This window comes from Dryas octopetala, chromosome 2, assembly GCF_963921425.1.
Source record: "Dryas octopetala chromosome 2, drDryOcto1.1, whole genome shotgun sequence".
Lineage (NCBI taxonomy): Eukaryota > Viridiplantae > Streptophyta > Magnoliopsida > Rosales > Rosaceae > Dryas > Dryas octopetala.
The window spans coordinates 24,997,573-25,021,273 of NC_141367.1; the positions used below are offsets into that span (position 1 = coordinate 24,997,573).

The 23,701-nt window shown below is 39.2% G+C and overlaps 6 protein-coding genes across 10 annotated transcripts; 5 read left to right on the plus strand and 1 right to left on the minus strand.

Annotated features, from left to right (window-relative positions):
* The first annotated feature begins 348 nt into the window (after positions 1-348).
* NEF1 (no exine formation 1) lies at positions 349-5,829 on the plus strand. 2 transcript variants are annotated; one of them, XM_086233635.1, is made up of 5 exons: positions 349-1,738; positions 2,599-3,170; positions 3,267-3,486; positions 4,049-5,305; positions 5,440-5,829. In XM_086233635.1, the coding sequence occupies exons 1-5, from the start codon at positions 512-514 to the stop codon at positions 5,542-5,544; spliced, it is 3,381 nt and encodes a 1,126-aa protein (XP_086089761.1). In that variant the 5' UTR covers positions 349-511; the 3' UTR covers positions 5,545-5,829. The 2 variants fall into 2 exon arrangements, with proteins under 2 accessions (XP_086089761.1, XP_086089762.1); XM_086233636.1 differs by having other exon boundaries at positions 350-1,738; positions 4,049-5,829.
* Positions 5,830-6,323: 494 nt separating this feature from the next.
* On the plus strand, positions 6,324-7,432 carry LOC147294604 (uncharacterized protein At4g14100-like). Its single transcript, XM_086233279.1, has 2 exons — positions 6,324-6,922; positions 7,127-7,432. Exons 1-2 carry the CDS (start codon positions 6,442-6,444, stop codon positions 7,294-7,296), a joined length of 651 nt encoding a protein of 216 aa, XP_086089405.1. The 5' UTR covers positions 6,324-6,441; the 3' UTR covers positions 7,297-7,432.
* A 1,541-nt stretch (positions 7,433-8,973) lies between these two features.
* LOC147294605 (E3 ubiquitin-protein ligase At3g02290-like) lies at positions 8,974-11,448 on the plus strand. 3 transcript variants are annotated; one of them, XM_086233345.1, is made up of 6 exons: positions 8,974-9,162; positions 9,240-9,332; positions 9,597-9,818; positions 10,262-10,697; positions 10,878-10,987; positions 11,155-11,448. In XM_086233345.1, the coding sequence occupies exons 3-6, from the start codon at positions 9,699-9,701 to the stop codon at positions 11,179-11,181; spliced, it is 693 nt and encodes a 230-aa protein (XP_086089471.1). In that variant the 5' UTR covers positions 8,974-9,162; positions 9,240-9,332; positions 9,597-9,698; the 3' UTR covers positions 11,182-11,448. The 3 variants fall into 3 exon arrangements, with proteins under 3 accessions (XP_086089471.1, XP_086089470.1, XP_086089473.1); XM_086233344.1 differs by lacking the exon at positions 9,240-9,332; XM_086233347.1 differs by lacking the exon at positions 8,974-9,162 and having other exon boundaries at positions 9,183-9,332.
* A 485-nt stretch (positions 11,449-11,933) lies between these two features.
* Positions 11,934-15,575, minus strand: LOC147294606 (Major facilitator superfamily protein). 2 transcript variants are annotated; one of them, XM_086232397.1, is made up of 5 exons: positions 15,377-15,575; positions 14,336-14,584; positions 13,909-14,126; positions 13,182-13,762; positions 11,934-12,976 (listed from the first exon to the last, which is right to left on the minus strand). In XM_086232397.1, the coding sequence occupies exons 2-5, from the start codon at positions 14,571-14,573 to the stop codon at positions 12,112-12,114; spliced, it is 1,902 nt and encodes a 633-aa protein (XP_086088523.1). In that variant the 5' UTR covers positions 14,574-14,584; positions 15,377-15,575; the 3' UTR covers positions 11,934-12,111. The 2 variants fall into 2 exon arrangements, with proteins under 2 accessions (XP_086088523.1, XP_086088522.1); XM_086232396.1 differs by lacking the exon at positions 15,377-15,575 and adding an exon at positions 15,037-15,330.
* Positions 15,576-16,673: 1,098 nt separating this feature from the next.
* LOC147294607 (mediator-associated protein) lies at positions 16,674-19,548 on the plus strand. Its single transcript, XM_086231932.1, has 5 exons — positions 16,674-17,077; positions 17,287-17,475; positions 18,063-18,141; positions 18,310-18,393; positions 18,891-19,548. Exons 2-5 carry the CDS (start codon positions 17,344-17,346, stop codon positions 19,301-19,303), a joined length of 708 nt encoding a protein of 235 aa, XP_086088058.1. The 5' UTR covers positions 16,674-17,077; positions 17,287-17,343; the 3' UTR covers positions 19,304-19,548.
* An 893-nt stretch (positions 19,549-20,441) lies between these two features.
* LOC147294608 (sterol 14-demethylase-like) lies at positions 20,442-23,381 on the plus strand. Its single transcript, XM_086231931.1, has 3 exons — positions 20,442-20,809; positions 21,160-21,652; positions 22,214-23,381. The coding sequence occupies exons 2-3, from the start codon at positions 21,191-21,193 to the stop codon at positions 23,210-23,212; spliced, it is 1,461 nt and encodes a 486-aa protein (XP_086088057.1). The 5' UTR covers positions 20,442-20,809; positions 21,160-21,190; the 3' UTR covers positions 23,213-23,381.
* Positions 23,382-23,701: the final 320 nt, after the last annotated feature.

Sequence of the window (23,701 nt, forward strand, 5' to 3'; positions counted from 1 at the left end):
GGCCAATTTCTCTATAAACGATTCAAATGATTGACAACTCTAGAGAAAGAAATTGCTGGAGGGAAATGGGTCCGAAGTAAGCCCAATGACAAGTGGAAATAGGATTGGCCCAAAAAAATGAAGTCAAAAACCGAGCACAACAAGTCCTACCTACCGAACAAAGACAATGGCGCGCTCTCAAGTCTCAAGCCCACTAAACAGTGGGCAGTTGGTTTGGTTTGTGCACGCCGCTGACAGTCACGGAGTCACCATTTTTAGCCCGCTGGATGAAGATCCAACGGCCAGAAGACGCCCAATACACGTCACGGACTCGCGATTTCATTTCCATAGCTCTTGAAACCTAACCAAGAGAAAAGAAGAAGCGTGACTCGGAACTCGGAACTCAGAACTCAGACTCGGAATTGTCTCTTACACCCACACACACACTCTGAGAAGTGAGAAGTAAAGCAGCAGAGCAAAAATAAGACAAGAGTCAGTCCTGGGTGGTAATAAAGAGTGAAGCCGGGCGAAAATGATGCCGCCGGAGCTGCAACCGCGGTTCTTCCGTCCGTACATCTCGACGTCGGCGAGCGCTTCCTCCTTCAACAACAAGAACAATGACAATGGCTCCCAAAACCCTAGCCCCAAGAGCGGCGACTCTGTCTTCCACAACGGTCCTTCTAGATCTCTGAAGAACTCTCGGTTCTCGCCGTCCTCCTTCGCCCACAACGCAAGAGTCGCTGTCGCCCTGGTCCCCTGCGCCGCCTTCCTCCTCGACCTCGGCGGCACCCCCGTGGTCGCAACCCTAACCGTGGGCCTGATGATCTCCTACATCCTCGACTCCCTGACCTTCAAGTCCGGTGCCTTCTTCGGCGTCTGGTTCTCCCTCGTCTTCGCCCAGATCGCCTTCTTCTTCAGCTCGGCCCTCCGCACCACCTTCAACTCCTTCCCCCTGGCCGCCCTTGCCGCCTTCCTCTGCGCCGAGACCAACTTCCTCATCGGCGTCTGGGTCTCCCTCCAGTTCAAGTGGATTCAAATCGAGAACCCTTCCATCGTTCTCGCCCTCGAACGCCTCCTCTTCGCCTGCCTCCCCTCCGCCGCCGCCTCCCTCTTCACTTGGGCCACCATCTCCGCCGTCGGCATGGCCAACGCCTCCTACTACCTCATGGCCTTCAGCTGCGTTTTCTATTGGCTCTACTCCATTCCTCGCATCTCCTCCTTCAAGACCAAGCACGAGACCAAGTACCACGGCGGAGAGGTCCCCGATGACAACCTCATACTCAGCCCTCTCGAGAGTTGCGTTCACACTCTCAATTTGCTCTTTTTCCCTCTTCTCTTCCACATTGCCTCTCACTACTCCATCGTTTTCTCTTCGCCCGCCGCGGTCTCCGATTTGTTTCTTCTCTTCTTCATTCCATTCCTGTTCCAGCTCTATGCCTCCACCAGGGGAGCCCTTTGGTGGGTCACGAAGAATGCGAACCATCTGCACAGCATACAAGTGATGAACGGCGCCGTTGCTTTGGTTGTTGTTGTAATCTGCTTGGAGATTAGAGTTGTTTTCCATTCCTTTGGGCGGTACATTCAGGTGCCTCCGCCGTGGAATTACCTTCTGGTCACCACTACAATGCTCGGAGGGGCGGGTGGAGCTGGTGCTTATGCGTTGGGTATCATATCTGATGCTTTCAGCTCCCTGGCTTTCACTGCTTTGGCTGTTGTAGTTAGTGTTGCTGGAGCTATCGTTGTCGGGTTTCCTGTTTTGGTATGCATTTCACTTCCTAAGATTTCTATTTCCATGACTTATAAATTAACATGCATTTTTGAGCTATGGCCTTAGGTAATTGATAAGGTGTAATTTGCGTTTTAGTTAGATATCTCCTTATCAGAGGAGATTGCATCACTTAAATATGCTATAAGATGTAGGTATCAACACTTTCAACTTCCATTGCCTTCTCTTTCACTTCTGCAAACTGTCTTAATGGCATAGATACGTGTCACTTGTAATTTAAATATATCTCCTTTGAGATTTATTTTTGGTGTCGATCCGGTCGGACAAAATAATTGCCGGTATTCTTACTATCTGCTCAAATGACTGAAAGTTGTATTTTGATCCTTCCCCTGTATGAGGATTATCAATGCACAATGAAATTTCTCACTACCTTAGCGATGATCTGCAGCATACATTGCTAGACAAGACAATAAAATATTGTAAGGCACTAAGAATGTTATTGCAACTTTCACTGCACTTTTAAATTTGCCAACATAGTAGAGAACAACACAAAGCTATTTTGGGGTTTCTTTGTGCTCTTGGAATGTATGAGTTTGCATTGTGTTTTTACTTCTTGTTTAGCGCATAAATCACCAAAGCACATTCATATTTAGTCATTGAAAATATGTGAAAACCTCAGTTACCTGTGTGGTTGTGCAATATTACAAACTGGATGATGTAATGTTTTGTTGGCAAAATTTGCCAAACTGAATGTCATGTTGTTATGTGTATTAGCCTATTAGGTTTATAATTGGGAATTGTGAATAAAAGAGATGAATGCATTGCGAAGCGTCTCTTAACTCTAATTTAAATTTTCAACAAGTAATACCTGTTGACCGTTCTTTATCTTGCAGTTCCTTCCACTGCCTTCAGTTGCCGGCTTCTATTTGGCTCGGTTTTTTACAAAGAAGAGCATATCATCATACTTTGCTTTTGTTGTTCTTGGGAGCTTGATGGTCACGTGGTTTGTAATGCATAATTTCTGGGATCTAAATATTTGGATGGCAGGCATGTCCTTGAAATCCTTCTGCAAACTCGTAATTGTGAATGTTGTCTTGGCCATGACTATTCCTGGTCTAGCTCTACTTCCTTCAAAACTTAACTTTTTGACAGAGGTTGGTTTAATCAGCCATGCATTGCTCATTTGCCACATTGAGAATCGATTTTTTAACTACTCCGGCATATACTATTATGGGTTTGAGGATGATGTAATGTACCCAAGCTACATGGTTATGGTGACAACATGTGTGGGTTTAGCTTTGGTGAGAAGACTTTCTGTGGATCAACGAATTGGTGCAAAGGCAGTTTGGATTTTGACATGCCTGTATTCAGCAAAGCTGGCCATGCTGCTTATTTCATCAAAGTCTGTTGTATGGGTGTCAGCTGTTCTATTATTGGCTGTAACGCCACCGTTGCTTCTCTACAAGTACTTACTCTGTTTTAACTTGGTTTGTAGAGTTTCATAGGTCTTTAATATGTGAAACATCTAAATTCTTAATTCTTTGCTTGCTGGGATTTTCAGAGATAAGTCAAGAACAGCCTCAAAGATGAAAGCTTGGCAAGGTTATGCGCATGCTGGTGTGGTTTCCTTATCAGTCTGGTTTTGCCGTGAAACAATCTTTGAAGCCCTCCAGTGGTGGAATGGAAGACCTCCATCTGATGGCTTACTCTTGGGTTTCTGTGTTGTTTTGATGGGCTTGGCTTGTGTACCCATTGTGGCTCTCCACTTCTCTCATGTCTTGGTAAAACTTATTTTATTTCTTTTGTTCTTTCAGTACTTTTTGAACATGATTCTTCGTTTTTCCCCCCTGTTAAGAAACTTTTTTTTTAGGGGTATGGAAAGACGAATATATTTAAATATGATAATCTACCCAAAAATTTCGGATTCGGAATTTATTTGCATATGGCTTTAATATGCAATTCATCACATTTGTCATCCACTTTGATACTGCACGTCTTCCTATAGTACTAATGATTGGAAATCCAGAACATTACTTTTGACATAATTGGTTAGATAAAAAAAATAATTGAAATGTAGTACCTTGACGAAAGAAAACTGTAAACTACTCTCTGGGTTAATCAATTTTCAGAAAATTTGTTACTTTTTTTTTATCACTTTGTATTTTTAGTTAGGTGAAGTTATAACCATTATCAGAAACTGATACTGAGCTACTTAAGAACTTTATGAAGAGAAATCAATCAGCTGTTTAAACTTGGACAAGGTTATGAAGCTTTTTATTTAACATCATTTAATCATTGTAGTTCTTTATCAGTGTAAATATCATTTTTTACTATTCTGTGCAGGCTGCCAAGAGATGCCTAGTGCTGGTGGTGGCAACAGGATTACTGTTTATTCTTATGCAACCTCCTATCCCAGTATCATGGACTTACCGGTCTGACCTAATTAAAGCTGCCCGTCAGTCTGCTGATGACATCTCCATATATGGCTTTGTGGCACCAAAGCCTATGTGGCCATCGTGGCTGCTTATTATGGCAATCCTGCTTACTCTAGCAGCTGTTACATCCGTAATACCCATTAAATACATAGTTGAGCTGAGAGTGTTTTACTCCATAGCCATGGGTATTGCTCTAGGTGTCTACATATCTACTGAGTACTTCCTTCAGACAGCTGTCCTGCATGCCCTCATTGTTGTAACCATGGTCTCTGCCTCTGTATTTGTGGTTTTCACCCATTTTCCATCTGCCTCAAGTACAAAGCTGTTGCCCTGGGTATTTGCTTTACTAGTAGCTCTCTTTCCTGTGACATATCTTTTGGAAGGCCAGTTGAGAATTAAAAGCATCCTCGGAGATAGCGGATTTGGAGACATGGGAGAAGAAGAGAAGAAGCTCACAACTCTATTTGCTGTTGAGGGTGCAAGGACATCTCTTCTCGGTCTTTATGCTGCAATTTTTATGCTAATAGCTCTGGAGATAAAGTTTGAACTTGCCTCGCTAATGAGGGAAAAGGCTACCGAAAGGAGTGGAATCAGACATAATCAATCCGGTCAAAGCATCTCTACTAGCTTTCCTTCAAGAATGAGATTTATGCAACAGCGCCGGGCTTCTTCCGCCTCAACCTTCACAATCAAGAGAATGGCTGCTGAGGGAGCCTGGATGCCAGCAGTTGGTAATGTTGCTACCGTGATGTGCTTTGCTATATGCCTCATCTTGAATGTCAATCTCACAGGTGGATCAAATCGCGCAATATTCTTCCTCGCACCAATTTTGCTGCTTCTCAACCAGGACTCTGACTTTGTTGCTGGGTTTGGGGACAAGCAAAGGTATTTCCCTGTTACAGTAGTGATATCATCCTACCTGGTCCTGACTGCCCTCTACAGCATATGGGAAGATGTCTGGCATGGGAATGCAGGTTGGGGATTGGAAATTGGTGGGCCAGATTGGTTCTTTGCTGTCAAGAATTTGGCTCTCCTTGTTCTTACATTTCCCAGCCATATCCTTTTCAACACTTATGTGTGGAGTTTAACAAAGCAGACGGACTCAACGCCATTGATAACTATGCCCCTTAATCTGCCTTCTGTCATAATAACAGACGTGCTGAAGGTTAGGATCTTAGGCCTCTTAGGAATTATTTATTCCCTGGCCCAGTATCTAATATCTAGACAACAGTACATCTCAGGATTAAAGTATATTTAGACAAACACATACTCTGTACTATATGTTTTGACAATTTTCAGGTCAGGAGTGAAAAAAGTTCAGGTTTGTTTCTTCTTTCACTTGCCCTGAACTTTCTTTGGGTTTTTGCATGCCCTGGAATGCCTGAACTGTCGGCTGCCTTTTGAGTCATTGCACCAAGACCTTCCAAGCAAATTGATCGATTTGGTTAATTCCCAATTTGGCTATGCGGCTACAAGAATTGCTAATTATTTGATCATCTCATATGATCTGTATTGAATGCCTTGCATCTGGCCAGACTCTGTCACAGGGATTTAGAATTCTAAAATGACGGGGCTTTGCCCCCAAATTACCAGCTTGAGTAAACTCTGTTGTTGTGCACTGCGGACTTCTATTGTAGGAACTTGTTATGATACGGTGGAATGGCTGTTTAAACATAAGTTTGTGCCTCACTCCTTGTCTGGTAAATTGTTGTTTTTGCTACGTGAATAGTTTTACCTTGTTGTAGGCTTAGGATTACTGTTAAAAGTTACAAAATCTCATATGTTAAACTGGGTTGTAGATAATGAAATATGTTGTGTTTGGCTAATGAATGGAAGGGGAAAAATAGTGAGCAAATAGTGAGTCTATTAGGGGTGCTCCAAATTCAATCTAATCCGTTCAAATCCAATTGATCCAATTTGATTGGTTTAATATCAGATGACACATTTGCATGTGAAGTTCAATGTATTAGGGTTCATACTTTGGTACACTAGTAATCAAACCTAAAATTCGTATATAATTCTATTAAAATTTGCAATTACGTTTGACTTGATGATTAATTTTGTATGTTTTCAATATTTTTTTCCTTAACTAAAAAATGGGTAATCTCCCAATATCAATATAAAAAGAGAAAAAAAGAAAACAACTTGGGCATCTTGCAGAAAATGGAACGCGTGAACTCAATGGGCTTTAGCCCACATTGGAAACTGAAAAATCTAGAGAGAAACCGTCACCCACCACACGCGTCCTTCTTAAGCCCTAACCTGCACAGTAGAGCTAACAACTCATCAACAGCAACAATAATGTCTTCAATGGCCAAAGCCATCACCTTCATGACATTGACAACCCTCATCATCCTCATGACTGCTCCTCTTAGCTTCTCACTGATTACAGAGGAAGACCCAGTCCCAACCCCATGGCCCCACCAATTCCACTCAATTTTGGTGATGAACTACACTGGAACCCTCGAGCTTATCGACCTCTGGTACGACTGGCCCAACGGCCGAAACTTCAACATCATACAGCACCAGCTGGGCACCATCCTCTACGACCTTGAGTGGAACAACGGCACCTCCTTCTTCTACTCTTTGGACTCCACCAGAGAGTGCAGAACCGCCCAGTTAGAAGTGGGTATTCTTCGACCCAATTGGCTTGATGGAGCCAACTATCTGGGTCTGCGACACGTGGACGGTTTCCTCTGTAATGTTTGGGAGAAGGTCGACTTCATTTCGTATTATGAGGATGTTGTTACCAAGAGGCCTGTTCATTGGGTCTTTTATACAGGCACTAGTAAACTCTAAACTCCTAATCAAAACATCCATTTGCTTGTTCCTGTCTTCTTTTAAGTCTTAGAAGGTGCTGCAAATGGAGGTGTATTTTTTCTTTTTCTTTTGAGGGTGTATGGTTTGTTAGTGCATGACATTTGAGGTTTTATGAGGATTAATCTGTGAAATCAAGTAATTAATTAATTAATTAATTAATGTGCAGGGAGAGAGGCACACGTGATGACATTTGAGGTTGGAGCAGTGCTCGACGATGCCAAATGGCAAGCCCCTGTCTACTGTTTTGATAAGAAAGCGGCTGAAACTGATCCAGAAGCAGAGTTTTCCATCACTAATAGATGGATTTCTAACAGGTCAAAATCAAATGGGATTTAAATTTTTAATGCTGTTCTGTACTTTTTTTTTTTCTTTTTCCATGTGATCTCGTATTGGTACTCCTTAACAATTACATATGAGAATAAATTATTATATTATATAGTTAATTAATTCTATATGAAATCTTCAAATTTGTATACAAATTACAAGAATTTTTTGTCCTCCTCTTCCTTGAATTTTATTTTATTTTTTAAAAATCTCTAAATTTTAATCTCTCCGAATAAGTTGCACAAACCAAAAGGAACTTGGTCATTATAGATTATGATTTAGCACACATTTTTGGTCATTGGCAATTGCAAGCTTGTTATGATTTTTGTGGTGTCCATGCCTCATCATGTTGTCATGTACTCGATTCCACCAAGATATATGGGAGTCATTTTTATTTGTCGGTGCCAAATGAACAACAAAGCGCTCAGTGCTTTTGACATTGAGTGCGCGAAAGAGCTCCTGTTCTTCATTGAGCTTTCCCAGAGATCATCACTTCAAGTTCAAGACCACTGGAACAAATGCAATGAATTGTGAACTGAGGACTGGTAAAGCAATGAAAAACATGTGGTTTGGAGAGAACAACGACAATGGAAAGGGGCATACGACAACGAGGACGAAAGATAAAGGAGTTGTCGTCCCGAGTATAGCTGCTAGGATTTGCGTTTTCTGTTATCCTTATTTTTGCTTCACAAGAAATAACCATGCTGACAAAACCGTTCTTTATTTTTTCGGTAGGCAAAAGAAAAAAAAAATTCCAATAAAAACTCTTCTAACGTGGGAATAGTATTTAGTAACTAATATAAAATTTAAACTCGAATGGTGTTGTTAGTTTTTACATTGGAAGTTGGAATAAACCCTTACATTTAAACTCATTTTCCCCACTTTACTACTTGAGCGGCTTTCTTCAATTTGGTTATTGTTATTGTTCAATGTTAATTTTGTTATTTTGAAATGTTTTTTAAGGCTTTTTTGTTTTGTTTTTAACAACAGATAAAATTGAATTTTAAATTTATCTTAATTCTAATTCATTATCCTATTCCTATCAACATTCGAATTAAGAAAATTAGCTCAAGTATTGCGGTTGAATAAAGTAATATTTTTAAGCTAATATCAACACTTGCTATAAATGGATTGAACAATACTTAAGTTTTCACAAGTTAAGAGCTCGCCGTACTTACACTATGATATAGTTAAATTAAATAAATTATTGAATATGTTTTGTTTTTATTTTTTAACTCTTCTAAATTACCAAAAGTAGGTCCAAAACATCTATTCAAATTATCTTCTTTAGTGGTTTGAGAGAGAAGATTAAATTTTTTTATATAACGCATATGTGATTTTCATTTCACAATATATATATATATATGGATCTCATCATATAAAAATGGATTCTAGGTATATATGATAAAAGATATCATATATAACTGTCATATACAAAAGAATTTTCGCATATAATTATTTAAATGATCCATGCAATAATCTAAGGATGAAGAGGTCAATAAGTCCCGCCACATAATACTGACCAAATTCTGGTGGGAATCCAACTATTATTGAAAGGTATTTTATGTTCAACCATAACCAAATCATGTAATTAATCCTAATATACTATTATCATAAAGCTGGTCCTCACTTAAAAATCCATTTAATTGCTCTCTCTGTGTATGTACTAAGCAGTATGTAGTAGTATGTACAAATTACCAAAGAGCTTTCTCATGTACTAATAAGCAATTGCTCTGTTTGAGCCTACCACTCACTCACTCCCCAAAGTTCCCAAAACCAGAAACCCTTGCGTGGACTCTCAAGTCTTCGCTTTCCACAAGGCCGACCTTTCCGTTTTTTCACAAGATCTTCATCGTAATCTAATCGCTTATCCACAAGGTACGCTACAATCTACACTCCCAGTTCAACCTCTAAATTTTTAACCTTTACTTGCTTTTTTCATTTGAAAACCCTAGAAATTTCTGGGTTTCTACTGCGATTCTTGAAATGTTCCGTCCCAGCTTCAGAAATTTAAATAAATAATTGTTCGGCTACAATCTGGATCATGGGTAAGTGAGAGAAATCGGTGCTTTTTCTGTTATATTATGTAATTCAAGTAATTCACATTGCGTGCGAGAGTGTCTCAATTGGGGGCTTCTCAGCTTCAAGGTAACTTGTGTAGTTATTGTTCTTACAACATGAATTGAGCTGTGTAGAACTATACATTGGCATGATCCCAACAATGCTATTAGCCTAATGCTTTCCTAAATATGATATTTGTCTTAGTTTGTAATCAATAACTTTTTCTGGCATTTGAAAATGTTGAACTCTAGGAACTCGTTTACTTTGGAGGAGGCGCCTTGGTGATGGAAGTATAGTATTTGTCCTTGCAATTCGTTCGGAAATTCTTTCGTATTTATTGGAAAAGCATAGAGATGGGTGCTCTTTGCTGCTGTCCATGTGGTGAGGAATTTGAAGAGTATGCTCTTCCAAGCAATTCAATATATAGGCATTGCGCATGCCTGAGATACTTCGTCCACCAGCTATTCAGTGGGGTAAGCATAAAGGCATGAGCAACTCAATACTTTGTCTATTCTTCCATCCATGAACTCTTCTTAGTCTAAAGTTTGGAAATTTACTTTTTTTCTAACATCGGATGCATTTGGTTACACCAATGTTTTAGTTTTATTGTCTGGAAAAGTTTAATGGAGCAGCAATTGGCAGATCCATTGACTGAGGGCCTGGTGCAACTGAACAAAAAACCTTCTACATTTTAAAACTTGGGAATTTTAATAATAGCTACAAAATTAAATTGTACAAAATCATCATATCAGTATACCACTTGTACTTTTGGGCCCAACTTTTTTGACTAGAATGACAATATTAGACATTTCTTCCCAAAACATTTAGCTTTATGGAGGCAATCCCAATAACATTTTCTGTTTTGGTCCACTTTAATTTTTATTTAATTTGTTTGCCCTTACCCATGCTCATGCAGTATAGTGCATCATTTCAAAGGCTTGATGGACGGCCAACTCCATCTCCTGTCCAAGGGGCTACTTCTGTGGTATCATCTGGAATTAGCACAACACTACCGAATAATTCCTTGAATGATACTCAGCTCTCAGTGTCCAGGCCAACGCCCTTCGATGCTGAACAGAGATACTCACGTTTGCAGCGCGATGGCTTGGTCTCTAGGCGTGATAAGTCAATGACTCATTTGCAAGAAGATACACAACAACTGAGAAGAGGCAGTTCTGGCACTGAGTCCCTGGGTTTTGGGAATAAATGGAATGGAGATGATACTGAAGAAGATTGTAAGTTTGGCCAATCAGAGACCTCGGAAAAGGCTTTGGCAACAAAAGTCGCATATAGATTAACTTACATGCAACCATCTTCTGAAGATGAAGATGTCTGCCCTACATGTCTTGATGGTAATTTGAACATCTAAATGTCACACGGTAGCTAATGACAACCATTGGGCATTGCTAGAATATGCTTTAAGTTATCATTTCACGGTCATAATATATGCTGGTGCTTCAAAATACAAATAATGACTTGCTTTAATGGTTCTTTTGCGATGTTGATAATAGTTTTAATTTATTTTCTTGCAGAATATACTCCAGAAAATCCTAAAATCACAACAAGATGTTCTCACCATTTTCACCTTGGCTGTATTTATGAATGGTTGGAAAGAAGCGAAAGTTGTCCAATTTGTGGCAAGGTATGCGCTACCATGGAATATATAATAAATGTATAATATCTCTTACGAATTATCATGTCCATGGTATTTTGCATAGTGTTGTTTTGCAACAGTTCTTAAATTATATAAATTAAGAGTAGATTTCCTGAGTATATCATACTTTTGACTGTTAATTTCTGGAATGTCAGGAGATGGAGTTCTGTGAAAGCCCTTAACTTCTGTCTGATTGCAAAGCAATAGAGCAAATATATATGGAGCGGCTATGAGTTTTCTGTAAATAAAAGTTGTCTTGTTTATCAGGGTTGCATAGAGGGAAGCAATTGTTCATTTTGTGCCTTTTGTTTGTAATACTTCGTGGTGTTTCTTCATGCTCCATCTTCTTGTTGTATATAACCCCACAGATCTGTGTGGAACCATATTAAGTGATTGTAAACATAATTGTCATTAAACACCTGAATGGCTCATACCAACTTTTCATTTTTGTTTTGATGAATTTTGCTAACATGGAAAAACAATCAAGGCGGTTTTTTTCCCCTTGAGTTATGACTTTGCAAGTGATTTTACATGAAAAATAAAGGTAGAAGAGTTCCTTCACTGTTTTGCGTTATTTTGTATCACTGGCCCTGCCACTTTGATCAATTTAACCGGTTTGTGAGGTCAACTTAATCACGATACTTCCAAGGGTCAAGTACTTGGCCTATAAATTATGCATGCCATGGTATTTTGCTTCCTTTCCTTTTTCTTTTTCCTGCTAATGCAGACCAGATGGTATGTGTAATTCTGTATACAAAGGTGGATAGCCTTGAATTGAATGAGACGGTTCATGTAATGTATCCCACCAGCCTTTAGGAGAAGGACAAAAGGGGCGTTCTGGATTGAAATGACTAGCCTTTAAGATGGGATGGACTGCTCTCCTATTACTCCAGTTGTCTAAAATATGCAACCTTAAGCGAGATAGAGATAAATAAAAATGCAAGTACAGCCTGTTGCCAATAACACATACTGTAATTCCTGTTTGCTTAATGCTTGCTTACATGTAAATCTGAGCCATTTTTTTTCTCTCTCAGCAAGTACTAAATTACATGTTGGGAATATCATATTCATGGGAAAAAGGCACTCATCCCACCAATGTTCCAAAAAGGCACTCATCCACTGACGAGTTGTTGTTTTAAGTTGTTTACAACCTGCTGCTCCGCCCTGTACTTGTACCTATGTGCTGAATACAGAAATAGGCAGAAATTGATTACACTCAAAACTGTAAGCATCCAGTAAAAATAATCGAATCTACCAGTGTTAATATTCTGGGACAGCCAAGATGGCTGGCCTTTCTCTGAGCTTCCTGTGACAGATTTGATGATGGTGTTCAAAATACTGGCTGTAAAGCAACCTAAACCCCCAGCTAGAGCAGCGTAAGCAGATCCTATGCTTTTCATGGCATCTGGGGCTTCCTCATAAAGGAATTCTAGTAATCCCACTATGCAAAATACTTCAGCTATGCCAATGAGGCAATACTGGATCAACAACCAGTATGCACTTAGGTTGGGCATTGGAGTTAAGAAACTACCCTCATATCCATGCTTTACTGCATAACTTCTTCGGTACCCTTCAAAAATCGCAGCCCATGCAACGGATAGGATCGACACTGCCAGACCTATGCCCACCCTCTGAAGCTGAGAAGCACCATGAGGATGACCGGTGATGCGCCGGGACAGTGGAACAAATATAGAGTAATAGAGGGACAGTATAAGAAATATGCTGAGGCCAGGAAATACTGGCATGCATGTTACAGGGAGTTTCAGGTGACCCATATAAGTATTTAAAGTGTATGCCTGCTGGACTGAGAGAGTTAGATACTCTGTCAAGACTACACTGAGCATTATTGTGCAAGCTGGTATTGGAATAAGTTTCAAAAGGATCTTCACTTCCTCTACTTGAGTCACAGTGCAAAGCCTCCAAGGACTTGGGTCTACACCATCTTCCTTCAACTGCAGAGCTGCTTTGTCCAAACATCTGTAACACAAAAAAAGGATCAGATATTATATAACAGAAGAGAAAGAACATCATAATAACTATTCCTTTAAAACTGAAAACAGGATCTAGTCTGGAGAAAAATCCTCCTGAATCATTGGACAAAGAATCTTCCTATTGCTTCACTAAAATGATCTCACATAGATATCTAATTAGAAAGAGCAGTACAATGTAAACAAAGAGATACCTGAAATCGTTGGTGTGAGCTATCTTTCCACTACCCTTTATAGCAGAATGTTTTCCAGGAACCTCATACAATCCTATTAACTCACTGCTAGAAAAAGAGGCATTTCTCTTTCTATAGGCAGCCACCAAAACTTGAGCAATGCGCGTTAGAGGGCTGCCTCCTGGCAGTCTATGCCTGTATAGAGGGGTACCAACAAAGAATACCACGTTTGATATGCCCATAGCGACTGCCAGTGACCCAAAGGCAAATCCCCAACCAAGTTTCATTTGAATATAGACTACTGCAGTGAAGGCCACAATTGCCCCAATGGTGACAGACAGATAAAAGAAGTTGAAAAACCTATCCAGGTGAGACTTATAATCTTTACTTCTTTCATCAAATTGGTCAGCTCCAAAAGAAGAAACACATGGCCTTATACCAGCAGCTCCAAATCCAGTTATGTAGAGAACAGTGTAGAGGTAAAGCATCTGCCATGGTTTTGCAGGCTCACAATTGCCTAAAAGGAGGGCTAGCTGATCACATTGATCTTGGTTTGGCACTAAAACGTCCATTGAAGCACTTAAGGTTATTCCTGTTAAACCCTACATGAACAAAAGCAGAGAAAATGGGGAAATTATCAGTACACCTGTAATTCTAATTGAAGAATATGAAGAAAGTGCAAAAAGCTGCAGTGTAGGAAACATAGCAAGACCAGTATAAGCCAATATGTTCATATATGGCTACCTACCGCAAGATAGATAGTTGTGAAGATTGCTATTGTCCAATATCGACCAAGATATGCATCAGCCAGAAAACCACCAAGGACGGAGGAAGCTTGTGATATCCCTAGGAAATTGTTTACTGCATTTGATGAACTGCTAAAGGGCCTATGCATAACATAAAACATGAAGGCCACCATATTAACTGAGAGACCGAAATAAGCCATTCTCTCTGCCATTTCATTTCCTGGACAAATAAGAAGTACACTACAATATCATCACCTATATTTCAACATCTTAATTATGCACTTCGATTGTGATTAATGAATCTATTTGACCTAGCTGAATTAAAAATGATACTCATTTCTTTTCCTCAGAACTTGTTAGCAACCAAATTAAGAACTATATGGAAACAAAAACAAGAACATATATATCACATAAAATACTCTTGTTTACCAAATATGAAGAAGGCAGCAATCCAACCACCCGTTTTTGAAAGATCAGCAATAGGTTTTCCGTGGATATTAACTGGCGTAGTTCCTCCAGTATAACCCCGTCCAAAAGCCGTCCTCCTATCATCAGATTCAATGAAGTAAAGTCCAAGCTTCTTTCTCCGATTTGAGTCGGGATCTCCAGCTAAACTAGCCGGTGTTTCTAGCCCGCCTTCAGGCGATTTGATTTCTCTGGTTGCCATTGTTTAACTCCCTGCAGATATTCCCAATTAACCACAATATTTTTACGGTATGCTACACAAAATGATAAATCTTCAACAAAATTGGCAACATGAAACTCTAGAGCAAAGAAAAGGCAATTTCTTGAACCCCAAACAGTCCCCCACTTTGAGAAACCAATCTATAGTAACTTGGAAATTCAGAGTTTTGGAAACAGTGTTAATACAAATGATCTCTAAATTATTGAGCATACAGTACCCCTCTGAAATGAATCATGATTTCAATGCCCAAACAGAAGGAACAGACTCCTATCCAAAAGATTTGAATCATATAATGATCATTGTTAATTTGTTACAGAGGGAACCTGTTATGCATGATCTCAAAATTCTTAAGCATGCAAAGTCCCTCTGAAATTAGTCATCAATTCCATGCACAACCAATTAAGACAGAAAACAAAACACTCATACATATTCACAAGAATCATACACTGATTTTAGCACCCTTAAAGTGGAACTCCAAGAGTATGGAGCTCAAAACTGGGACGAGTACTATTCACCCGTCTGAAAAATCTTGAAGCTTAAAATTAAGTAGAAAGAAAGAATTCATATTTTCGGGGTGGTTAACGAGTGATAGGATTTCAGACCCAAAATGGGCAAACGACATTAATTAGGGAGATCCAAGTTTCCAACCAACACGTGAAGATTTAGAAGTGGATCCAAAGATAATAAATGGGTATATAAGAAAATGAAAATACAGATACAGAGAGAGAGAGAGAGAGAGAGAGAGAGAGAGAGAGAGAGAGGCAGCATTAATGGCCACCACTCACCGGTGTAGGAGGTTGGTTGTGTGTACAGAAAGAGCCATACTGGCATTGCTGAATGAAGGCCGTACCGTATCATTTTCTCTATATTCAAGTGGAGCTAGCTGGATTAGATGACACCATCATCTCTATCATCACAGACTCACAGTCCCATATTCAAGGCCAGCAAAATGGTAGGTTTCGTATCTGACATCTGAGCGTGAAATACGGGTAGACATCGATGTCCTTGGTAGGACTGAGGAGGCGTTGATATTTTACTCAAATGAATGCCATACGTTCTCTTCTGTTTAGCTGCTTTTCTCGCGTGTACTTTATTGTGGGGCCAAACAGAGTTGATCACTGTCCAGGTGTGGGTTAAGTGTCAACTCAGTTCAGCAGTTCAACTAGTCTAGCATTCATTGCACTCACTTTCAATGCGCCATGTTCTATAGTACAGGACATGGCCCTCATGCATCCGGAGTCTCACGTTATTATGAGAGGAGAGGATATTATAACCATCATTTTACTCTGTGAATGTGATTTTATAAACTTAATTTTTGTATTTTATGTTAATTTTATTAATTTTTTATATATTTATGTAAAAAATTAAGATAAAATATATTTATTAGTATTATTTTTATATAGTTTAAATAGTTATTGTTGCACAACGATAATTACTAAGCATTTAATGTATTATATACATTTCATTAAAGTAGACCGGACTAAAATTTATTGTAGTGCATGAATTGAGTTATCAATTTGTTTTTAAACTGAACTTAAAAAAAAACCCTAATATTTATATGGCCATATAAATACATTTAATTGTATTAAATACATCCTATTAATTAGGGAACCAAGCTTGCATTGGCCATGGGAACCCCCTCTCACTCCTTTTAACACCCTCCTCTAATATATAACTAATGGTATGTAATATTATAATAAATTTGTAATAATGTTAGGAATGGTCCTCCTTCTCTTTGGTTTTTACATTTTGGCCCCTTCAATCTAGATATTCTAGCTCTGGCCTTGTTGATTATTGAATTTTACATCAACATCTAAAAATAAAAAACCAGCAACCTGTCATGGGTGACTGCATTGTAGAATTTTCAAAAATTAAGATCATTCTTTTTAATGTCCACCATTGGCGAATTAGATCAAGTTGAACCTTGACATGGATAATTGAGATGTAAAGTGACTCACATATAAATATATGAAATACAACTATAGAGTGAAAATCTTATGCCATCAAATTCTAAACTCAAACATTCATTAAGTGAAGTATATTATTTAGACCAACTCAAACAAGATTTATATTGTCAAAACTCGTAATCCGAGCACTACTCAGTTTTGATGAGATTAAAGAAATCCTTAAACTTAAACCTGAGCACTCTCTAACCTGTTAAAAACTTAAAATAGGATCAATCAAAATTTCAAGTTGCTTTGGATTGTTTGTTGTTGAGCTTATTTTATATTGGTGAGAAGGTCATTGCATACAATGAGCCCAAAAAATGAGAACTTACACCAAGGCCCACCCAATTTACACACCTAAATAGTAGGCCAAGTACAGATTACCTCAGAAAAAAAAACAGTCGGCAAGGGTGATTTCGTCAAAACACGAATTGGGGTTTTGTAATTCCTAAGCTGTAGGGCGGGTGACGAAGGAAAAAATCCGCACAGCGCTGAATGAGTGCCTGGTCCCTTGTTGGTTTGCTGCTTTTTCTTACACAGGTATTCCTCTTCTTCTTAATTTCTTATAGCTTCATCCTTTTGTTCTTTTTTCCTTAATTTCATTAACATTTCTGTGGTTTAAGCTTGTTCAGTCTGAGATATTCTGGTTGGTGAAGTTGGGTATCGCCTGAAAGGTGTTCGACAAAAGGTTTCAACTGGGGTTCAACTGCTAATTTATTTGTTTTATTGTTTTTTTCTTTTGTTTGCAGAGGCAGTGACTAGTTTTTGAGTTGAGCTGAGAGAGAGAGAGAAAGATAGAGGCAGGAATGGAAGCAGTTGGTGAGGAAGAAGGCTACAGACCCGCACCAGAGTTTCACGAAGATGCTAAAGAACCACTTGTCGATCTCACTGTGAACGACTCCACAGAGCTCTGGCTCATTCAGTGGCCTAAAAATCAAGTATGTTTCTTCTGTATCAATCCCATTTCTCAGTATAAAAAGAAAGACCAAAAGATGCAAGCTTTCTAACAATCTGTAAAAGCCATTACACTGTTGACAGAATAGTTAGTATGGAAAGTGTTATTTTTCATTTGGGAATAAGATTTACACTGAACTAGTTGGACAGCCCAATCTTTGTTGAAAAAAGAAATGCCTTCTTAAGTATTTTTGTCAATAACACCACTCGATATCAACTTGTTTAATGAACCAGGACAACTTAAACCTTAACTAGCTCTGTGGAATTGGCTTCCGTGGCATCAGAGTCCTTATGGTGGAAAACGGATAACCATGCCGTTAAAAGTTATTGCTATTATTGCTTATTAACGTATCGACATGTTTAATGAGACAAAACAACTTAAACCTTTTTTTTTTTTTGGCCATGAAAACAACTTAAACCTTAACTAGCTATCTTGAATTGACTTCCATGGCATCAGAGTCCTTGTGATGGAATAAAATGACCATGATATTAGCATCATTGCCGTTACTGTTTATTAAGGTTGTTTTTTCCGGTCATCAATTATAACTGATTACTTTATGGGGTTTTGCAGAATCCTGATTTTAATGGCCGAGAAGTGTCACTCAAGCTTAATCATGATGGAAAGTTGGGCAGTTTAGAGGTTTCATCTGGTAATTATACATCAATTTCAGTAGAAGGAGAGTCAAACTCCTGTGAATACCCATTTTCTTTTGTCAAGATGTTTTCAATATCCAAAGAAGCTGATTTGGATATGACTCCCTGATGCATGATTTCACTTCTGTACTAATGAGAGCTAAATGAGTGTCTATTGTTGACAGGGAAAGAATATGATTTGGTCAGTTTTGCAGCTCAAGAGCCAAATGCTACAGTTTTTGTACCTTCTGCATCAGGCACAAAAATTGGTATGCTGAAAACCTATCAAATTAATAATCTCCATGACAGATATTAATCTCAGCTTTGGTTCTTATATTTAGTTTTCATTTTCTTAATTTTTCAAAATTGGTACTGACCCTTGGCTACAGTTTGAGGTTGAAAGTTCAACAGCCAACATGAATTTAGTTGCGTTAATAGTTACACATTAAGACTTGACATTTGGATCATATGCTAGCTGAATATTTTTGCTTTTACATTCTGCATATATCTAATTTTCTTAACAAATACAGGTAATCGGTAGCTTGTTTAGTTTTAAGTCTGTTACCAAGTCTAGTTTTAAGTCTTGCATTTGCTGTATGGTCTTTTTAGTGATGGTGGGTTGAGATGACAAAATAGATTTCTTTTACCTTTTTTCATTCTTGTATTACATTGTTGTTATTATTACAATTGTTGCTGCTGTCTTTACTGGCAATGGGTTTAATGCTCTCTTGTTATCATGTATTGATATTGTTTTATGTCTTGGCAGCTGGGAAGATTTCACGGCGTGTTTCTCTTGTGCACTACCCAGAGCCTAATGAACTTGAAAAACTAAAGTCCAACAGTTTGAGACAAATGTATCAGATGTCAGCTGGAATGTCATTGACCAATTCTTCACATAATTTTGCAACTCCTGCACAAAGTACTGTGCAGAGAAACTCAAGATCAACAAGTGGACGTGCAGCCTCCAGTCATAGTAGCAGACATAAAAGTTCTCTATCTGATGCTGGGGAGCCATCACAGCTTAAACAGAAAAGGCATGTACCCGAACCTAGTAGGTCTAGAAACCAGTCGACCCAAGACTCAGGACGAGGTCATAGTGCCGTTACATCCTCAGAACAAGTTCATAGTGCAGTTACTTCCTCAGGACAAAGTCAGCAAAAGAAATCAAGGAAAAAATAAATGAGAACTGACGGCCCTATGACCCTATCCAAGAGTTTTGTTTTTCTTAATATATTATGCAAAATGAATCTTGATGGTGGGTGAAGTAATCAGCCCTTTGTGTTGGTTTTGGGTTTGGCTAGGCACTTGAAGCAGTATTACGAAGTGCCAAAACATTTTTGCTGCCGAGGGTTCACGGTTATAAAAAGTTTGTAGTTCAATTTTTCTCTTGGATGATTTATTAGAAAGTTGATGCCATTTACTCATTCTACTGGTTAAGTTCTCATTTGGCGGTTCTAACCTCTGCATTCACTTGTTTCTTGCATTATATTTCACCTAATTACATTTACCAAGTTTGCAGAGTACAATGTATAGACATGAGGATCCAGAGGCGTGCAACATGAAGCCCAAATTTTGCCATCTAGGCCTATTGGAAGTCTTATTTGGGACCATAAGGTTAAGCAACCCACACTAATTCATCTTTTAGATTTTTGAATGGGGTTAAGCCACACAACAAGAACATGTGGTTTTGTTAGGATCCATTAGTGTTGGGCTATTGATGGGCCATTGTATGTATTACCTACTAAAATCCGTAGACCTACAAATCGCCCAAGCCCATTAATCAGCATTAGTATTACATGTGCTATTTTGTTCATTGCATTAGTGTATCCAGGCATTAGTTAGAGGAGTAAAACTTTACGTAACGGGTGTATTTATTCATTGCATCGGTTTTTTTTTATCACGTGTTAGGTCACATGATAAGAAAAAATCTATAACGGTATATACACCAGTGATTAAGAAAAACAAAATATTTTGAGATTAGGGATCATTAGTGGGTTCCTTGTATTAAGAATCTAAGGCCTTGTGACTTATTCCAATCCCTATATAACCCCAAGGCCCAAATGATAGCAAGGAAAGTGGAATCTCCCTTCACTTCACAGTTGAGTAGTTCAGCCTATCAAGGCCTTGCACTCTCCGCACTCGTCTATCAAAGCTCAGCCTCCTCTGCTTTAGTGTTTTTGTCGTTCCCTCAACTTGACACATGCTAAAATTATATAAAACTCCCCTCTCCAATTAAAACCCAACACGTGTACGATAATACAACCTTTCACATGAACCCACCGTTTTCTAGATCCAACCAGCGCAGCCTTACACTTGTACCGTTTTCCAAATTTTGATTTGCAATAACAGACTAATTTTCTATTTTTCTTTTAAATAAATAAATATAACATTTGAACTAAGCAAAGAAGCAGTGAGATTTGAAAACACGGAAATAAAGAAAAAAATCATTAATATTAATATTTGATGTCATAGTTGAAGCGCACTAACCCACGGCTCGGGTGAATTAAACCCCTTTAAATTGGAACCGCGATTAGCTTAAAGTCTGAACTTGAAGTTCCCTTCACTACTCTCAGTCTCTCAGTCTCTCAGTACTCAATACTGCTTTGAGTTTGAGTTTGACTGTTTTAATCTGTGTCTCTGACTTTTATCTTCTCCTATCTTTTCTGCGCTCCAATCTGCGATCAGGTACAAAACCCTAATCTCTACTACTTCTTATCTCAATTGCTTGCCTTTATTAATTATCCTTTCTCTTTACTCTTTGTATTTGTTTTCCGTACTGCATTGTCTTTCTATTTCAACTTTTCATCAATCGGATATGTTCCCTTCTCAGATTCTACTTCTCTTTTCACTGATTGCTTGCTTGCCCTGAAAATCGACGTTTCTTTTCAATAAATTGTGTTGCTTGGTGTTCAAACTTAGATCTCATCGAAATCCACCATTCAAATTCGTAAACTTTTGTTGTTTTTTCATTACAATTAGTGGTCTTTGCAAAGCCTCTGATTTTCTACGTTTTTGTGTGTGAATTTTGCGGTTAGGTCCCTGTACTTGCACCAAATTACGGTGACAATGGATGTGGATAACAAGCTTTTCAGTGGGGGTCTTCTGATTCTGGCAACACTAGTGATGGCCAAGCTTATCTCAGTGCTTTTAACATCTCGCTCCGGAAAGCGTCTTCCTCCGGTGGTAAAGGCGTGGCCTGTGCTTGGGGGACTCCTTCGTTTCTTGAAAGGTCCCATTGTGATGCTCCGTGAAGAGTACCCAAAGCTCGGGAGTGTGTTCACATTGAACCTTGTTAACAGAAACATCACTTTCTTGATTGGACCTGAGGTCTCTGCCCACTTCTTCAAGGCCCCAGAGTCTGATCTTAGCCAGCAGGAGGTCTACCAGTTCAATGTGCCCACTTTCGGCCCTGGAGTTGTATTCGACGTGGATTACTCAGTGCGGCAAGAGCAGTTCCGGTTTTTCACCGAGGCTCTTAGGGCGAATAAACTTAAGGGATATGTGTATCAGATGATTACAGAAGCAGAGGTAAGTGCTTGGGTTCAATGTCATCACTTTTTTTTTGGAATTTTGACTCCAAACATGTTTAGTAGTTTATTTACATATGCATAAGAGAAGATCCTATATAATCTTAGGGAAGTAGCAATATGAGATGCGACTCTAATGTACAAGTGTTGGTTTGAAGTGTGATTTAACAGTGCATTAACCCTTGAGGAAAAGGAAAACAATATGTAGTGTTTGTGTTATAAGGATTTTTTTCATGAAGAGAAGGGTGACTTTTTCTATCTTTTTCTAATTGGATTTCTTCAGTCATGCTGTGATTCTGTTGCCAATTTTTTCTCCCTTCATTTCTCTTTTGAATTAGAAAGAGAGTGAATCACCACCAAGCATCAATTAGTATTACTCAATCCAACCACACGTAGAAACACTACCACACAGAAATTCCTGCTTGTGTTGTTTACTGATTAACTAAAGGCACAAACATCTCATTGGAACTTTTAACTTGTGGCATACCTTGTTCTAGAAAACCTATACATAGTGTATGGACATCTATGGTGCTAATTCTTGTCTTCAATCTGTACTGGGCAGGATTACTTCTCCAAGTGGGGAGACAGCGGAGTAGTGGACATAAAGTATGAGCTGGAGCATCTGATCATCTTGACAGCCAGTAGATGCCTCTTGGGTCGGGAAGTTCGTGATAAACTCTTTGATGATGTTTCGGCTTTGTTCCATGACCTTGACAGTGGCATGCTTCCTATTAGTGTCATCTTCCCTTACCTGCCCATCCCAGCTCACCGTCGCCGTGACCAGGCACGCAAGAAGCTTGCAGAAATCTTTGCCATCATCATAAATTCCCGTAGAAAGGCTGACAAGTCTGAGAATGACATGTTGCAATGTTTCATTGACTCAAAGTACAAAAATGGCCGACCAACAACTGATTCTGAGGTCACTGGCTTGCTCATTGCTGCTCTCTTTGCTGGGCAACACACTAGTTCCATCACTTCAACTTGGACTGGGGCCTATCTCCTCCGTCACAAGGAGTACTTGTCTGCTGTGACAGAGGAACAGAAAAACATAATGGCAAAGCACGGGAAGAAGGTTGATCATGATATATTGGCTGAGATGGATGTCTTGTATCGTAGCATCAAGGAAGCTCTGAGACTGCACCCTCCACTGATCATGCTGCTGCGAAGCTCACATAGCGATTTTAGCGTACAAACCCATGAGGGGAAAGAATATGACATCCCGAAGGGCCACATAATTGCTACATCACCAGCATTTGCCAACCGGCTACCTCATATTTTCAAGGATCCAGACAGCTATGATCCTGACAGATTTGCTGCTGGGAGAGAAGAAGACAAGGTGGCAGGGGCATTCTCATATATCTCATTTGGAGGTGGCAGGCATGGATGCCTTGGGGAGCCTTTTGCATACCTGCAGATAAAGGCTATATGGAGCCATTTGCTGAGGAATTTTGAATTGGAGCTGGTATCACCTTTTCCTGAGGTGGATTGGAATGCCATGGTTGTTGGTGTGAAAGGAAAGGTGATGGTGCGTTACAAGCGACGGGAGCTTTCTGTTAATTAATGGCAACAACTTTTAGGGTGGTTGGCTGGTTTAAATTATCTGTTCTCTAGGACGCTTTTTGCCCCTTCTTGTATGTGTTGATTTTCTTCCTCCTTTTGCAATTAACTGTTGATGTTTCCGCAAGATCATTGTGCTCTTTTATTCGAATGCGGATCCTGTTTAGTTGTCATATATTTATGATGAAGCTTGTAGTTGTACTTTGTGACAGGTCTTTAGATTTGCTTCAGGTGTGATTGCCCAAGGCTAAACGGGTAAATTGGCCGGGTCTTCCACCTTTGGAAGGTGGAAGTTGGAATATGCTAAGTACGACATGCCTCAATGAATGTTAAGTACGACATCGAATATGCTACATGTATAGAAGTAATTAAAGCACCAGAACGGCAAGTCATTACCACTTCACCAGCTTAGCTGATACAATATAATCCTTTAACCGTACTAAGGAATATACATGGCATCTAAGCTTATCAAATAATAAAAATATGATAACAG

Bases quoted from the DNA above. Each gene is read 5' to 3' on its own strand.
- LOC147294608 (XM_086231931.1), top strand. From the start codon at position 21,191: ATGGATGTGGATAACAAGCTTTTCAGTGGGGGTCTTCTGATTCTGGCA. The intron at 21,653-22,213 runs GTAAGTGCTTGG...TGTACTGGGCAG, and splicing joins AGATGATTACAGAAGCAGAG to GATTACTTCTCCAAGTGGGG.
- LOC147294607 (XM_086231932.1), top strand. From the start codon at position 17,344: ATGGAAGCAGTTGGTGAGGAAGAAGGCTACAGACCCGCACCAGAGTTT. The intron at 17,476-18,062 runs GTATGTTTCTTC...GGGGTTTTGCAG, and splicing joins TTCAGTGGCCTAAAAATCAA to AATCCTGATTTTAATGGCCG. The intron at 18,142-18,309 runs GTAATTATACAT...TATTGTTGACAG, and splicing joins CAGTTTAGAGGTTTCATCTG to GGAAAGAATATGATTTGGTC.
- LOC147294604 (XM_086233279.1), top strand. From the start codon at position 6,442: ATGTCTTCAATGGCCAAAGCCATCACCTTCATGACATTGACAACCCTC. The intron at 6,923-7,126 runs GCACTAGTAAAC...ATTAATGTGCAG, and splicing joins TCATTGGGTCTTTTATACAG to GGAGAGAGGCACACGTGATG.
- NEF1 (XM_086233635.1), top strand. From the start codon at position 512: ATGATGCCGCCGGAGCTGCAACCGCGGTTCTTCCGTCCGTACATCTCG. The intron at 3,171-3,266 runs GTACTTACTCTG...TGGGATTTTCAG, and splicing joins CCACCGTTGCTTCTCTACAA to AGATAAGTCAAGAACAGCCT. The intron at 5,306-5,439 runs GTTAGGATCTTA...GACAATTTTCAG, and splicing joins TAATAACAGACGTGCTGAAG to GTCAGGAGTGAAAAAAGTTC.
- LOC147294605 (XM_086233345.1), top strand. From the start codon at position 9,699: ATGGGTGCTCTTTGCTGCTGTCCATGTGGTGAGGAATTTGAAGAGTAT. The intron at 9,819-10,261 runs GTAAGCATAAAG...ATGCTCATGCAG, and splicing joins TCCACCAGCTATTCAGTGGG to TATAGTGCATCATTTCAAAG. The intron at 10,988-11,154 runs GTATGCGCTACC...CTGGAATGTCAG, and splicing joins GTTGTCCAATTTGTGGCAAG to GAGATGGAGTTCTGTGAAAG.
- LOC147294606 (XM_086232397.1), bottom strand. From the start codon at position 14,573: ATGGCAACCAGAGAAATCAAATCGCCTGAAGGCGGGCTAGAAACACCG. The intron at 13,763-13,908 runs GTAGGTAGCCAT...TTGTTCATGTAG, and splicing joins TCACAACTATCTATCTTGCG to GGTTTAACAGGAATAACCTT. The intron at 12,977-13,181 runs GTATCTCTTTGT...TTTGTGTTACAG, and splicing joins GCTCACACCAACGATTTCAG to ATGTTTGGACAAAGCAGCTC.